Consider the following 12,429-nt stretch of genomic DNA (forward strand, 5'->3'; position numbering starts at 1 on the left):
GAGACATGCAAGGCTGTGTGTGCTCCAGCCACAAATTCCTGGTTAACACTTACTTCCTCCCTTGTCTAATGTCACGTTCCAGTCATGGATACCCAGTGCTTTCCTAACGTTGAGGCTTTTTGCTCTTTGCTCTTCTCTCTGCCTCTCTTTTCTCTTTCACTACTGAATGGGTCACCAATAAAATCTATCTTTTTAGGGCTATTCAAATGTCACCTTTTCTAGGAAGCCTTTTCTGAGCTTCTTCCTCTGAACCCCATCAGGACTGTGTCTGCACCTTCCTTTTGACACTTGTCACCTTCCTTCTCGAACTGCCTTTCCTCCTGGTCTATCAATTCTTCCAGGGTGGCATCCACTTTGGTTATCTTTGTGATATTTGTGCATTAGCATCTGGAACACTGTTGGTGCTCAATATGTATTTGCTGGTGCTAAAGTCAAAGTTTCAAGGAATTGACATTCATTCAGGAGATTTTCAAGAAGTTCTCATAATGTATATTTACTTATATGCATAGATTCATTTATTGTTCATTGAGCTGGAAATTTTAGCCCTTAAAAGGGCTTCTTTCATAGAAATAAAGCAAAAAAAATTTCTTCCTTTAGACTGACTAGTCAAAACTGAAAAATGTTTGGAAAGAAACTTAGTTAAAAACAAAGCAAATAAGCAAATGCATATATTTACATTTGTTTCCTGGAGTCTGAATTTACTAATCGGCTTAATTTAGTATTTGAAGTCCTTACAATTGTCCTTACAGTTGTCATTGAAATTGTCCAAATTTTCTTTTGAAAACTACCCTTTTTCTAATATATATATTTATAAATAATTGTATCTGGAGGCTTGACCTTTTTAAAATCTCAACTATACCAATTAATAAGTTTTAAAGCATTCCCTCTGTCTTCTCTAAGACTTAGTAGTTTAATCTATAAAGTGAAGGCATTAAATTAGATGATTTCAAAGATTTAAAACATTTTTTTGTCATTTTATGAATCTGTGATGCTGATTGTGGATATTGTGATCTTCCTCCTGGTGAAGCTGGTAAAAGCATTTCTCAGACAACCGGGACAAAGCTAACCCATTAATAATGGAATATGGTTCATATACCAGTTACTTCTGTTTTGTTAAGCTTGGGTTGCTGAAATAATCAAATTATTGTTTGCTGCTTTATGTACGCACAATCCAAGCAAAATATATCAGTGCTTTAAAGATGTGTTTCTCTAAAATGAAAGTTTTTATCTCTGAGTTTTGACTGTGTAAGGTTAGCTTTAATTATATATCAAGAGGGGCGCCTGGGTGGCTCAGTAGGTTAAGCCTCCAACTTCGGCTCAGGTCACATCTCACGTTCGTGGGTTTGAGCCCCACGTCAGGCTCTGTGCAGACAGCTAGCTCAGAGCCTGGAGCCTGCTTTTGGTTCTGTGTCTCCTTCTCTCTCTGCCCCTCCCCCTCTCATGCTCTGTCTCTCTCTGTATCAAAAATAAATAAAACATTAAAAAATTAAAAAAATAATTATATATCAAGATTATGTAGGTGTCCTGTTTCAGGCATGGTAAATAAGTTCCCAGAGGATCAACTCTCTTCATAGATAAAAGTAAACTCGGGACAAAAATTTAAAAAACCCACAACTATCTGAAAGCTGTAGAACAAAGGCAAACAGATTTTGGAGGGGAGCTGAAACTTGGGAAAAGGTACCAAAATGGGATGTTACAGCCTGGTGTGGACCGGGGTGGCTAAGAAAGCCTGCCACAGTTCTGCCATTAGGAAGGCATTGCTCAGGACAGTCTCTGCTCTCACAAAGTGAGGAGGAGTCTTATAGAGAAGAGAGTCAGAGTTCTGGTATTGACTCTGCCCAAGTGTCTGGCTGGTTCTTGTACCATGAATACATAAAGCAGGCTGTAAACAGTTCAGCTGAGGAAAAGAAAAAAAAGACGGGGAGAGAGAGAACTGAACTAAGATCTGAGCTGCTTATCTATTTCAAGTGAGAGAGAGTTTGCAGTTTGGGGCTAACCAATTTCATTGCTTGCTTAAATAAAACATGAACATCTTTGGAAGATACATCAGTTTTGTGTTCCCACTCTAAGAAATTACCATTAACTTAGTGGCTTAAGACAACAGATTTATTCTGTTATGACTTCGAGTCAGAAGTCTGAAATGGGCTTCACTGGGCTAAAATCAAACCGTTGGCAGGACTGCATTCCTTTTGGAAGCTCTCTGGGAGAATCTGTGTCCTCTGTTTTTCCAGCTTCCATATAATGCCTTGACTTCTGGTCCCCTTCTTCCATTTTCAAAGCCAGAGACACCAGGTTGAATCTGTCTTATGTTGATCACTCTATCATTTTATGTCTCTCTCTTCCACTTAAAAAAAAAAAAAAGCAATTACTATACCTAATGTGGGGCTTGCACTCATGACCCCAAGATCAAGAGTTGCGTGCTTTACCAACTGAATCAGGCAGGCACCCCCTCCCTCTTTCACTTTTAAGGACCCCTGTGATACATTGGGCCCACTTGGATAATCCACTATAATCCTCCTATTTTAAGGTCATCCAATTAGCAACCTTAGCTCCATCTGCAGCTTTACTTCTCCTTTGCCGTGTGACATAACACATTCGCGGGTTCTGGGGATTCAGATGTGGACATCTTTGAGGGGTTATTATTCTGCTTACCACAGAGGGGTGTAACAGAATCTAGAGTCTCTATAACATGACATTTACACTGTACAAGATACAATAAAAATGATTCAGCACATTAAGGACATAGAAAATGTGACTTATTCCCAAGGGTAAGATTACAGGGGCCAACCCAAAGATGACCCAGATGTTGAAGTGATCAGAGGAGGACTTTAATGCAGCTGTTACAACTGTGCTTTTTGAGATAACATATACTTGTATGAAAAGGTAGAACATTTCAGCAGAGAAATACAAAATATAAAAAGAGTCAAATGGAGGGGCACCTGGGTGACTTGATTGGTTAAGCATCTGGCTCTTGATTGTGGCTCAGGTCATGATCTCACAGTTGTGGGATCAAGCCCCGTGTTGGGCTCTGTGCTGAGGGTGCAGAACCTGCTTGGGATTTCTCTGCCTCTTTCCTGCAAAATAAAAAAATAAAATAAAGGGGTGCCTGGGTGGCACAATTGGTTAAGCGTCCAGCTTCGGCTCAGGTCATGATCTCATGGTTCGTGGGTTCGAGCCCCGCGTCGGGCTCTGTGCTGATAGCTAGCTCAGAGCCTGGAGACTGCTTCCGATTCTGTGTCTCCCTCTGTCTCTGACCCTCCCCTGCTCATACTGTCTCTCTCTGTCTCTCAAAAATAAATTTAAAAAACATTAAAAAAATAAAAATAAATAAATAAACAAACAAAAAGAACCAAATAGAAATGTTAGAATTGAAAAATACAGTCTCTGAAATAAATATGAGATGGGCTTAAGAGCAGAATACAGATAATAGGAAAGAGTCTCTACCCTTGAAGGTAGATCAATAGAAATGATGAAATATGCAAAGGAAAGGGAAAAAAATGGGGCAAAAAGTGAATGGGTCCTCAGGGAACCTGTGGATAATAGGAAAAGATATACTACTGAAGTCTCAATGGAAGAGGGAGAGAGACGGGGCAGAGGAATATGTGAAAAAACTTCCCACGTTTAGTTAAGATTCAAGAAGCGTGGCAAACCCTGAACAGCATAAATACTAAGAAAACTCCATTGGTTGTTATAGTTGAAATGATGGAAGCCAATGATAAGAAAATCTTGAAAACATTCAGAATAAAGCAACCCATCACATACAGGGGAACAATTTAAATGGCTGTGGGCTCCTCATAAATGATGGAGGCCAGAAGATAAATAATTGAGATTTTTATAAAATTTTTAATGTTTTTATTTATTTTTGAGAGAGAGAGAGAGTGAGAGAGCAGGGAGGGTCAGAGACAGAGGCTGACACAGAATCTGAAGACAGGCTCCAGGCTCAGAGCTAGCTATCAGCACAGAGCCCGACGCGGGGCTCGAACCCACGAACCATGAGATCATGACCTGAGCCGAAGCCAGACGCTTAACCGACTGAGCCACCCAGGTGCCCCAAGAATCAAGATTTTTAAAGTGCCAAATGAAGAAAATGGGTCACTATGGAATTCTGTATCCAGAGAAAATATCACCTGACATTAAAAAAGAATGCAGTACTGAAACACACTACCCAACACGAATGAAGCTTTATTCTAAGTGGAAGAAGCCAGTCACCAAACACAACATATTTGCTTTCCTTTCCGTGAAGCAATCAGAGTAGGCAAATCTATAGGGACAGAAAATGGTTGATTAGTGGTGACCTAAGGCCAAGGGGATGAGAGGGATGGGAGATGCCTGCTGAAAGGTATGGGGTTTCTCTGGGTGGGATGAAAATGTTCTAAAAGTGATTGTATGGGGGCACCTGGGTGGCTCAGTCTGTTGAGCATCCAACTTCGGCTCAGGTCATGATCTCACGGTGGGTGGGTTTGAGCGCCGTGTCAGGCTCTGTGCTGACAACTAGCTCAGAGCCTGGAGCCTGCTTTGTATTCTGCGTCTCCCTCTCTCTCTGCCCCACGTCTGCTCACGCCCTGGCTCTCTCTGTCTCAAAAATAAATAAACATTTAAAAAAAAAGTGATTGTATGAAGCTTGGTCAACTCTATGAACTTTAAACTCCACTGTGTTTTCTGAGAGCTCTGAAAATCCACTGAATTTGAATCCTTTAAATGTGTGAATTGTTCAGTATGTAAATAATGTCTCAAATACATTTTTAATGTCTTAAAAAATGTTTAAAAAAGAAGGTCAGGGGTGCCTGTGTGGCTCAGTGGGTTGAGCATCTGACTCATGATTCCAAGTCATGAGACTGAGGCCTACATTGGGCTCTGTGCTGAGCGTGGAGCTTGCTTGGGATTCTCTCTCTCTCTGCCCCCTTCCCCTGCTTGTGCACCCTCTCTCCCTAAAGTTAAAAAAAAAATGGAGGCCAAATACATACATTCTCAGATGCAAGAAGACTAATAGTTCATTGTGGGTAGACCTACATTACAATGAAAGCCAAGGGAAGTCCTTTAAGCTGAGGGGAAATGATACCAGAGGGGAATTCACATCTTCAGGAAAGAATGGAGGGTATCAGAAATAAGAAATTGCTATATGAATACAAAACGCTTTTTCCCCCTCTTAATTTCTTTAAAATACTTTTGACCATTGAAAGCAAATATTAGAACCTTGTGGGATTTATAATGTCTTTAGATGTAATGTGTATATTACAACTCTGGCATAGAGGATGATGGTTCTTCTATCTGGGGAGATACACTATTAACTTTAGGCTACGAAAGGTAAAGGATATATATTCTAAGCCTTAGAGGAAGAATTAAAAACAACGCAGGCAGGTAGCCTTCTCGCAGCCATGGTGAACATTCCTAAAACCCACCGGACTTTCTGCAAGAAGTGTGGCAAGCACCAACCCTGCAAAGTGACACAGTACAAGAAAGGCAAAGATTCTCTTTATGCCCAGGGAAGGTGGCATTATGACAGGAAGCAGAGTGGCTATGGTGGGCAAAATAAGCCAATTTTCCGGAAAAAGGCTAAAATTACAAAGAAGATTGTGCTGAGGCTTAAATGTGTTGAGCCCGACTGCAGATCTAAGAGAATGCTGGCTATTAAGAGATGCAAGCATTTTGAATGGGGAGGAGATAAGGAGAGAAAGGGCCAAGTGTTCCAGTTCATATTTTTTTCATATTGTGAAGACAATAAAATCATGAGGTTATGTTCACTTCATTTGGTTGCAGTTGGTCTTTTGAATGTGAAATAAACTAGTGCCCTCAATAAAATTCCCTTTGTGGGGAAATTAAAAAAAAATGCAAAAGTATAGCAAAAATACAATAAATGAGTCAATGTGGAATTCTAAAAAAATAAATAATCCAAAAGAAGGCAGAAAAGGAGGAACAGATAATAGTAATAATTTTGAAAACCAGAGGGGAAAAATAAGATGTATAAAACAATCACTTAAAATTTTTTTTATATGTTTTTATTTTATTTTTGAGAGAAGGAGACAGAGTATGAGCAAGGGAGGGGTAAAGAGAGAGGGAGACACAGAATCTGAAGCAGACTCTAGGCTCCGAGCTGTTGGCACAGAGCCTGATGCAGGACTCAAACTCACAGACTGTGAGATCATGACCAGCGCTGAAGTCAGACACTTAACAGACTGAGCCACCAAGATGCCCTGAAAACAAGCACTTTTAAGGGACATAGTAAGGCAGATTCTCACTGCAGCTCTCTTTCTAGTCAGCCTTGCAGAGCAAGGGTAAATAGAAGAAACACAATCCAGGGAGAAGCGGACAGAATATAGAAGAGTCTTCTAGACTGTGAGGAGTCTGATGTCTGCAAAACGTATACAAGAACGTTTAGAATCTTCGCTTCTGGAGAAGAAGCCAGCAATCCCAGAGTGGTGTGCCCTGGAGAGTGAGGAAGATATGGCCAGGTCACTCCCCAGGTTCTGTCTGTCGCAGCTACCTTGGGGGAAGAGAGGAAAGGCGGGAAGATACCTGCCAGTATCAGGTTCTGTTGGAAGCTATTCTCTCATTGCATTCCACAAGGTTCTCTCCCAAGCCCTCTTCTCTTCTTGCAGCAAACGCTACAAACACAAATGCCTCCAGAAATCAGGAAGATGAAGTGGATGATTTAAGGCAGCCTGGCAGGCGCTGCATGCAAAGCACATGATGCCTGTGGCAGAGACCTTTACTGCTTCCCCACTACCTGTGAGCTCCCCATTTCTCAGCCCCCTGCTGGAGTGCATGTGACTGGATCAGGCAGATGGACTGTCAGTGGACAGAGGTCACAGAGGTCACAGAGCTGCAGCTCTCCAGGGTGGCTTTCCTCCTAGCAATACCTCAGGGTCCAGGCTGCAGACACTGTATGGCTCTATTTCACCTTGCGTTCTTCATGATCAGCAGGGAACCAGGAGCAAATGAGATCAGGCTGCTCAGTAGCTTTTAGGTAAAAGTAAAAAGTTCCCCATTCACCCTGGACTTTGCTTGAACAGAAAACAAATCTCCATTCTGTTGAGGCCCTTCCATTTTGGTATGATAGCCTAGCCTACCCTAATCACTGCCTTTACAGGTGGCTGCCACAGTTCAGTCCCGGCACCTACCATCAAGTGACGTATGGGCTCGGTGTCAGCTAGATTTTCCAGTTTCTACGAGATATACCAGAAGTAAGGAATTTTTTTGGTGAAAATTCCAACATTTAAAAGTGGACTTAATTTGGAAAGTTTAACACCCTGTGCAGCCCAAGTAGAACACATCTGGGGGCCCATTTAGTCTTTGGGATACCAGTTGCAACTTGTGCACTTCATTTTCTTCCTAGTTACTCATCAATTTCCAAAGCTTCTGTTGTGACTCCTGTGCAGATGGGGCAAACATTGTATCTTGTATCGCAGCTCTCAATGGGCTCAATAGATGCCTCTAGTTCTGAGTTTCTCACCTTGGCTAAATTCTAGAGGGCAGCTCCTGTGTGTACTTTAAATGATCCATCCATGGCCCTCTATAGCCAGCACCGCATAAATGCAACCTTGTAAAAGGCCTAATGGTTCTTTCTTGTGGTCTTGACCCCATCTCCTTTTCCTGACATATTTCATATTCAACCTAATCATTTCTTCATTATTTCTGACCTAGTGATTTACTTTCCTATTTGTGGCCTTGCATTATTCCCCTTGTACTGGATACTTCATCACCATTAAACTTTTTTTCTTTCAGTTTTTCTTTTCTTTTTTTACTCTTTCGGAATTTGATTTCTGCCTTCCTCTGCCCCATGGGTTTGCTCTGACTGGTCCTGGATTTTCAGGTATCTCTTAGACAACTTAAGTTCAAACTGTTCCAAGTTGAACATACTCATGTTTCTATCCCAACTTCCCTATCTCTGTTAATGGTAGTACTATCTTCCAAGTCACAGCCTCAAACCCTTGGTATCATATTAACCTCCTCACCCAGAACCAACCCAAATATTCATTTAGTATTCACACTGTGTGCCTTGTTCTGGGCAGTGGGGACACAATGATGAACTTAAAAAAAAATCTGTGCCCTCATAGAGTTTATGTCCTATCAGGAATGGACAGACAACAAGTAAATATATATTAGATCAAGTAGTGGTATGTACCATGGTGGGGAAGGGTGTTATTTTATATTTGACAGCGGTGGGGACTGGAGTAGAGAAGGAAATGAGGGACTGAGATGACAGATATCCAGAAAGATAGCAAGGGAGAGGGTGGCAGGAGTCATTGCCCACCTAACCGATCCTTCCCTTCCGATCCATTCTCACTCTGCTCTAGTTATGATTCTCCTTTCCACTCTGGACTATCTCCACTTCACCACCCAGATTACCCCTGTCCACCCAACACACGGTGCCTGGAGCAATCTTCCTACATGCCTACACCTTCCTGGGCTCTGTGATGATTAATTTTATTCTGTCCACTTGACTGGGATAAGGGATGCCCAGATAGCCAGTAAAACACTATTTCTGGGTGCTTGTGTGAGGGTATTTCTGGAAGAGATTAGCATTTAGATTGATAGAGTGAATAGAGCTCACCTTCACTGATGCTGGTGGACGTCATTCATCCACTGAGGCTTTGAATGGAACACAAATGCAGCTGGAAGGACAGATTTGCTCTCTCTGCTTATGCTGTTATCCAGCTACTCCTGAATTCAGACATCTGTGCTTCTGGTTCTCAGCCTCTGGACTCAACTAAATTATACCACTCGCTTTCCTGGTTCTCTAGCTTTGCACATGGCAAATCATGGGACTTCTCAGTGCCTGTCATCATGTGAGCCAATTCCTAAATGAATCAATCTCTCTCTCTCTCTCTCTCTCTCTCTCTCTCTTTCCCTCACCCTCTCCTTCTCCCTCTCCCTCTCCCTCTCTCTTCTGTTGGTTCTGTTTTCTCTGGAGGACTCTAATACATAGCCCATCTCTTTCCAAGGCACTGCTCCCTAGCACTGAAAGCATCTAGTAATCTTCCTTCTGGAGAATCTTGCTTCTCTAACCTTATCTGTCACTCCCAACTCTGCCTTGCCCTGAACTTTCCCGGTGTTACTCTTCTCTTTACCTGGAATAGCCTGTACCTTCTCAGTCTTTTCCGTTCCTTGGCAGGAGAAGCCTGCCTACTCCAATCAGTATCCTAAGACATCTTCTTGTCCTGGTCTCCTATTCATTTGTGTAATTGGTTTATTTTATCCTCCTACTTAGATTATAAACTCTAGGAGATGTTTTATACATGTTCATTTTTCCTCTCTTCCAAGGCCAGGTATCCTATAATGTTCTTTTATGATGAGAATTTCTGCTTGCAGAGTCTAGGTAGTCTTTTTGAAAAAAAAAATCATTTTATTTATTTATTTATTTATTTTTATTCCCCAAATTCAGCCTACACTATGAAAGGTGCTATAGTTCTCACTTTCTGGGCTGGTGATTATTAGTCAGAGGAGAGACAGGTGAGGACTTTGGCTAAAGGTTTGCCATGTACTGTTTCAAACCTGAACCCAACTGTCGAGCTGGGCAGGAGGATAGTCTGCAGTTGTTTGCTAGGACAGACTTCTTTGACATTGGCCAGCTCAGGTTCTCCCTCTTTCCTTCTCATTTACCAGGTCAAACTTTTTAATGATGAAGTGTGTTTAAGAAACAACTAAAGGCCAGAACCCTGCCCCTCAGGAGTTTACAAATTTATGGTTATTTGTACGCTCTTGGCAGGTATTGCTAATGAAATGATTCACCTATTTAATGTTTTTATTGTATGTGGATAAATGAGAAATGAATAGTGAAGTACTCTCTAATAGACAAATCAAAGGTAAAGCTAAATGCAATAGGGGAAGGAGCTAGGGATTACCTCATCACAGAGCCTGGTCAAGTTATCCTCTTCCCACCTTGAGTTTGCCTTGACTTTGCCTTGCCTGGATTGGTCCCTTCCCCCTTCTTTTTCCTTCTGCAACTCCTGGCCTTTGCGGGCCAGCTAAAACCTCTCTTTCTCTGGGAAGTCTTCCTGGTTTAATCCAGACTCCAGTAACCCATTTTCAGGGAGTCTGGGTGACTCAGTCAGTTGTGTGTCCAACTTTCATTTTGGCTCAGGTCATGATCTCAGGATCATGGGATTAAGCCCCACATCTCAGTGGGGAGCCTGCTTGAGATTATCTCTCTTTCTCTGCCCTTCTCCCTGACTCACATACTCTCTCTCTCTCTCAAATAAAAAATTTAAAAAAATGTGGATATTCTACTAAATATCTTGAGGGGTGTTGGGTGGCTCAGTTGCTTAAATGGCCAACCTTGGCTCAGGTCATTATCTTGCAATTTGTGAATTCGAGCCCCGCATCAGGCTCTGTGCTCATAGCTCAGAACCTGGAGCCTGTTTCAGATTCTGTATCTCCCTCTCTCTCTGCCCCTCCCCCATTCCTGCTCTGTCTGTCCCTCTCAGACTAAAATAAACATTAAAAATTTTTCTTCAAAAAATTCTTGAAAAGAAACTATTTTATAATTAAAAATAAAATTCTGTAGGCATGAACCCCTACAGAATAGAATAACACTGAAGGAGTCCTAAACAAAGCCCAAGATTCCACTGAAAGACACTCAGTAAACTTGCTCATTTCAAATTCTTTCGCAGCTTTTCCTGCATAGCTTGGGTCTTAGAGTCCTTTAATACCTCAGCATCTGGCACAATATCTAGTGCATATCAGGTATTTGATTAAGTGTAGGCTGGTTGACTGATGAGAATTATTGGATGATGGAATATAGAGCTTGTGGCAGATCGGAAAGCATGACCAAAATATTAGCTCTTTCATCAAGAGGCAGAGTCTGCTTTCCTACTCCTTGAATCTGGAATTGCCTGGTGATTTGCCTTCGCCAGTAAGTATGTCAGAGCTGACAATGTGTGACTTCTGGAGCCCAGACTTCCAGAGACCTCACAGCTTCCACTTTCACCCTTTTGGGACTTGCTGTTATCATGTAAGAAATCCAGGTTATCCTGGCTGGAGAGCCACATGGAGGAAAACCAAGATACCTGGCTGACAGCCCCAGCTAACCACCTCATTTATGAGGGAGGCCATCTTGGACTCTCCTGGGTCAGTGACTGCAGACACACGAGCTACTCCGGGTAAGGCCAGCGGAAGAACTGCCCGGCTGAGCCCAGCTAAAATTGCAAAGTTGTGCTTTCTGCCTGTGGACGCCGCCAAGGAAGCATCGTTGAAGTCTCCCCTCCCACTGCCGTCATGTCTAAGTCAGAGTCTCCCAAAGAGCCTAAACAGCTGTGGAAGCTTTTCATTGGAGGTTTGAGCTTTGAAACAACTGATGAGAGTCTGAGGAGCCATTTTGAGCAATGGGGACCGCTTACGGACTGTGTGGTAATGAGAGATCCGAACACCAAGCGCTCCAGAGGCTTTGGGTTTGTCACCTATGCCACTGTGGAGGAGGTGGATGCAGCCATGAATGCAAGGCCACACAAGGTGGATGGAAGAGTTGTAGAACCAAAGAGGGCTGTCTCTAGAGAAGATTCTCAAAGACCTGGTGCCCACTTAACTGTGAAAAAGATTTTTCTAGGTGGCATTAAAGAAGACACTGAAGAACATCATCTAAGAGATTATTTTGAACAGTATGGGAAAATTGAAGTGATTGAAATCATGACTGACCGAGGCAGTGGCAAAAAGAGAGGCTTTGCTTTTGTAACATTTGACGACCATGACTCTGTAGACAAGATTGTCATTCAAAAAACCATACTGTGAATGGCTACAACTGTGAAGTAAGGAAGGCTCTATCTAAACAAGAGATGGTCAGTGCTTCTTCCAGCCAAAGATGTCGAAGTGGTTCTGGAAACTTCAGTGGTGGTCACAGAGGTGGTTTTGGTGGGAATGACAGCTTTGGTCGTCGAGGAAACTTCAGTGGGCGTGGTGGTTTTGGTGGCAGTCGAGGTGGTGGTGGATATGGTGGCAGTGGGGATAGCTATAATGGATTTGGTAATGATAGAAGCAACTTTGGAGGTGGTGGAAGCTATAATGATTTTGGCAACTACAACAATCAATCTTCAAATTTTGGACCCATGAAAGGAGGAAATTTTGGAGGCAGAAGCTCTGTCCCCTATGGTGGTGGAGGCCAATACTTTGCCAAACCACGAAACCAAGGTGGCTGTGGCGGTTCCAGCAGCAGCAGTAGCTATGGCAGTGGCAGAAGGTTTTAATTACTGCCAGGAAACAAAGCTTAGCAGGAGAGGAGAGCCAGAGAAGTGACAGGGAAGCTACAGGTTACAACAGATTTGTGAACTCAGCCAAGCACAGTGGTGGCAGGGCCTAGCTGCTACAAAGAAGACATGTTTTAGACAATACTCATGTGTATGGGCAAAAAACTCAAGGACTGTATTTGCGACTAATTGTATAACAGGTTATTTTAGTTTCTGTTCTGTGGAAAGTGTAAAGCATTCCAACAAAGGGTTT

General features: G+C 42.4%; 1 protein-coding gene and 1 pseudogene across 1 annotated transcript; both read left to right on the plus strand.

The window, feature by feature from the left end:
- The first annotated feature begins 5,375 nt into the window (after positions 1-5,375).
- LOC115305199 (60S ribosomal protein L36a-like) lies at positions 5,376-6,768 on the plus strand. Its single transcript, XM_029955488.1, has 2 exons — positions 5,376-5,689; positions 6,747-6,768. Exons 1-2 carry the CDS (start codon positions 5,376-5,378, stop codon positions 6,766-6,768), a joined length of 336 nt encoding a protein of 111 aa, XP_029811348.1.
- Positions 6,769-11,214: 4,446 nt separating this feature from the next.
- On the plus strand, positions 11,215-12,193 carry LOC115304545 (annotated as a pseudogene).
- Positions 12,194-12,429: the final 236 nt, after the last annotated feature.

The sequence above is a fragment of the Suricata suricatta genome, chromosome 10, assembly GCF_006229205.1.
Source record: "Suricata suricatta isolate VVHF042 chromosome 10, meerkat_22Aug2017_6uvM2_HiC, whole genome shotgun sequence".
Taxonomy (NCBI): domain Eukaryota; kingdom Metazoa; phylum Chordata; class Mammalia; order Carnivora; family Herpestidae; genus Suricata; species Suricata suricatta.

Excerpts from the sequence above, each read along its gene's own strand:
- LOC115305199 (XM_029955488.1), top strand. The coding sequence starts at position 5,376 with ATGGTGAACATTCCTAAAACCCACCGGACTTTCTGCAAGAAGTGTGGC. Across the intron at positions 5,690-6,746 it reads AGAAAGGGCCAAGTGTTCCA|CCCCCTGCTGGAGTGCATGT; the intron begins GTTCATATTTTT and ends CCCATTTCTCAG.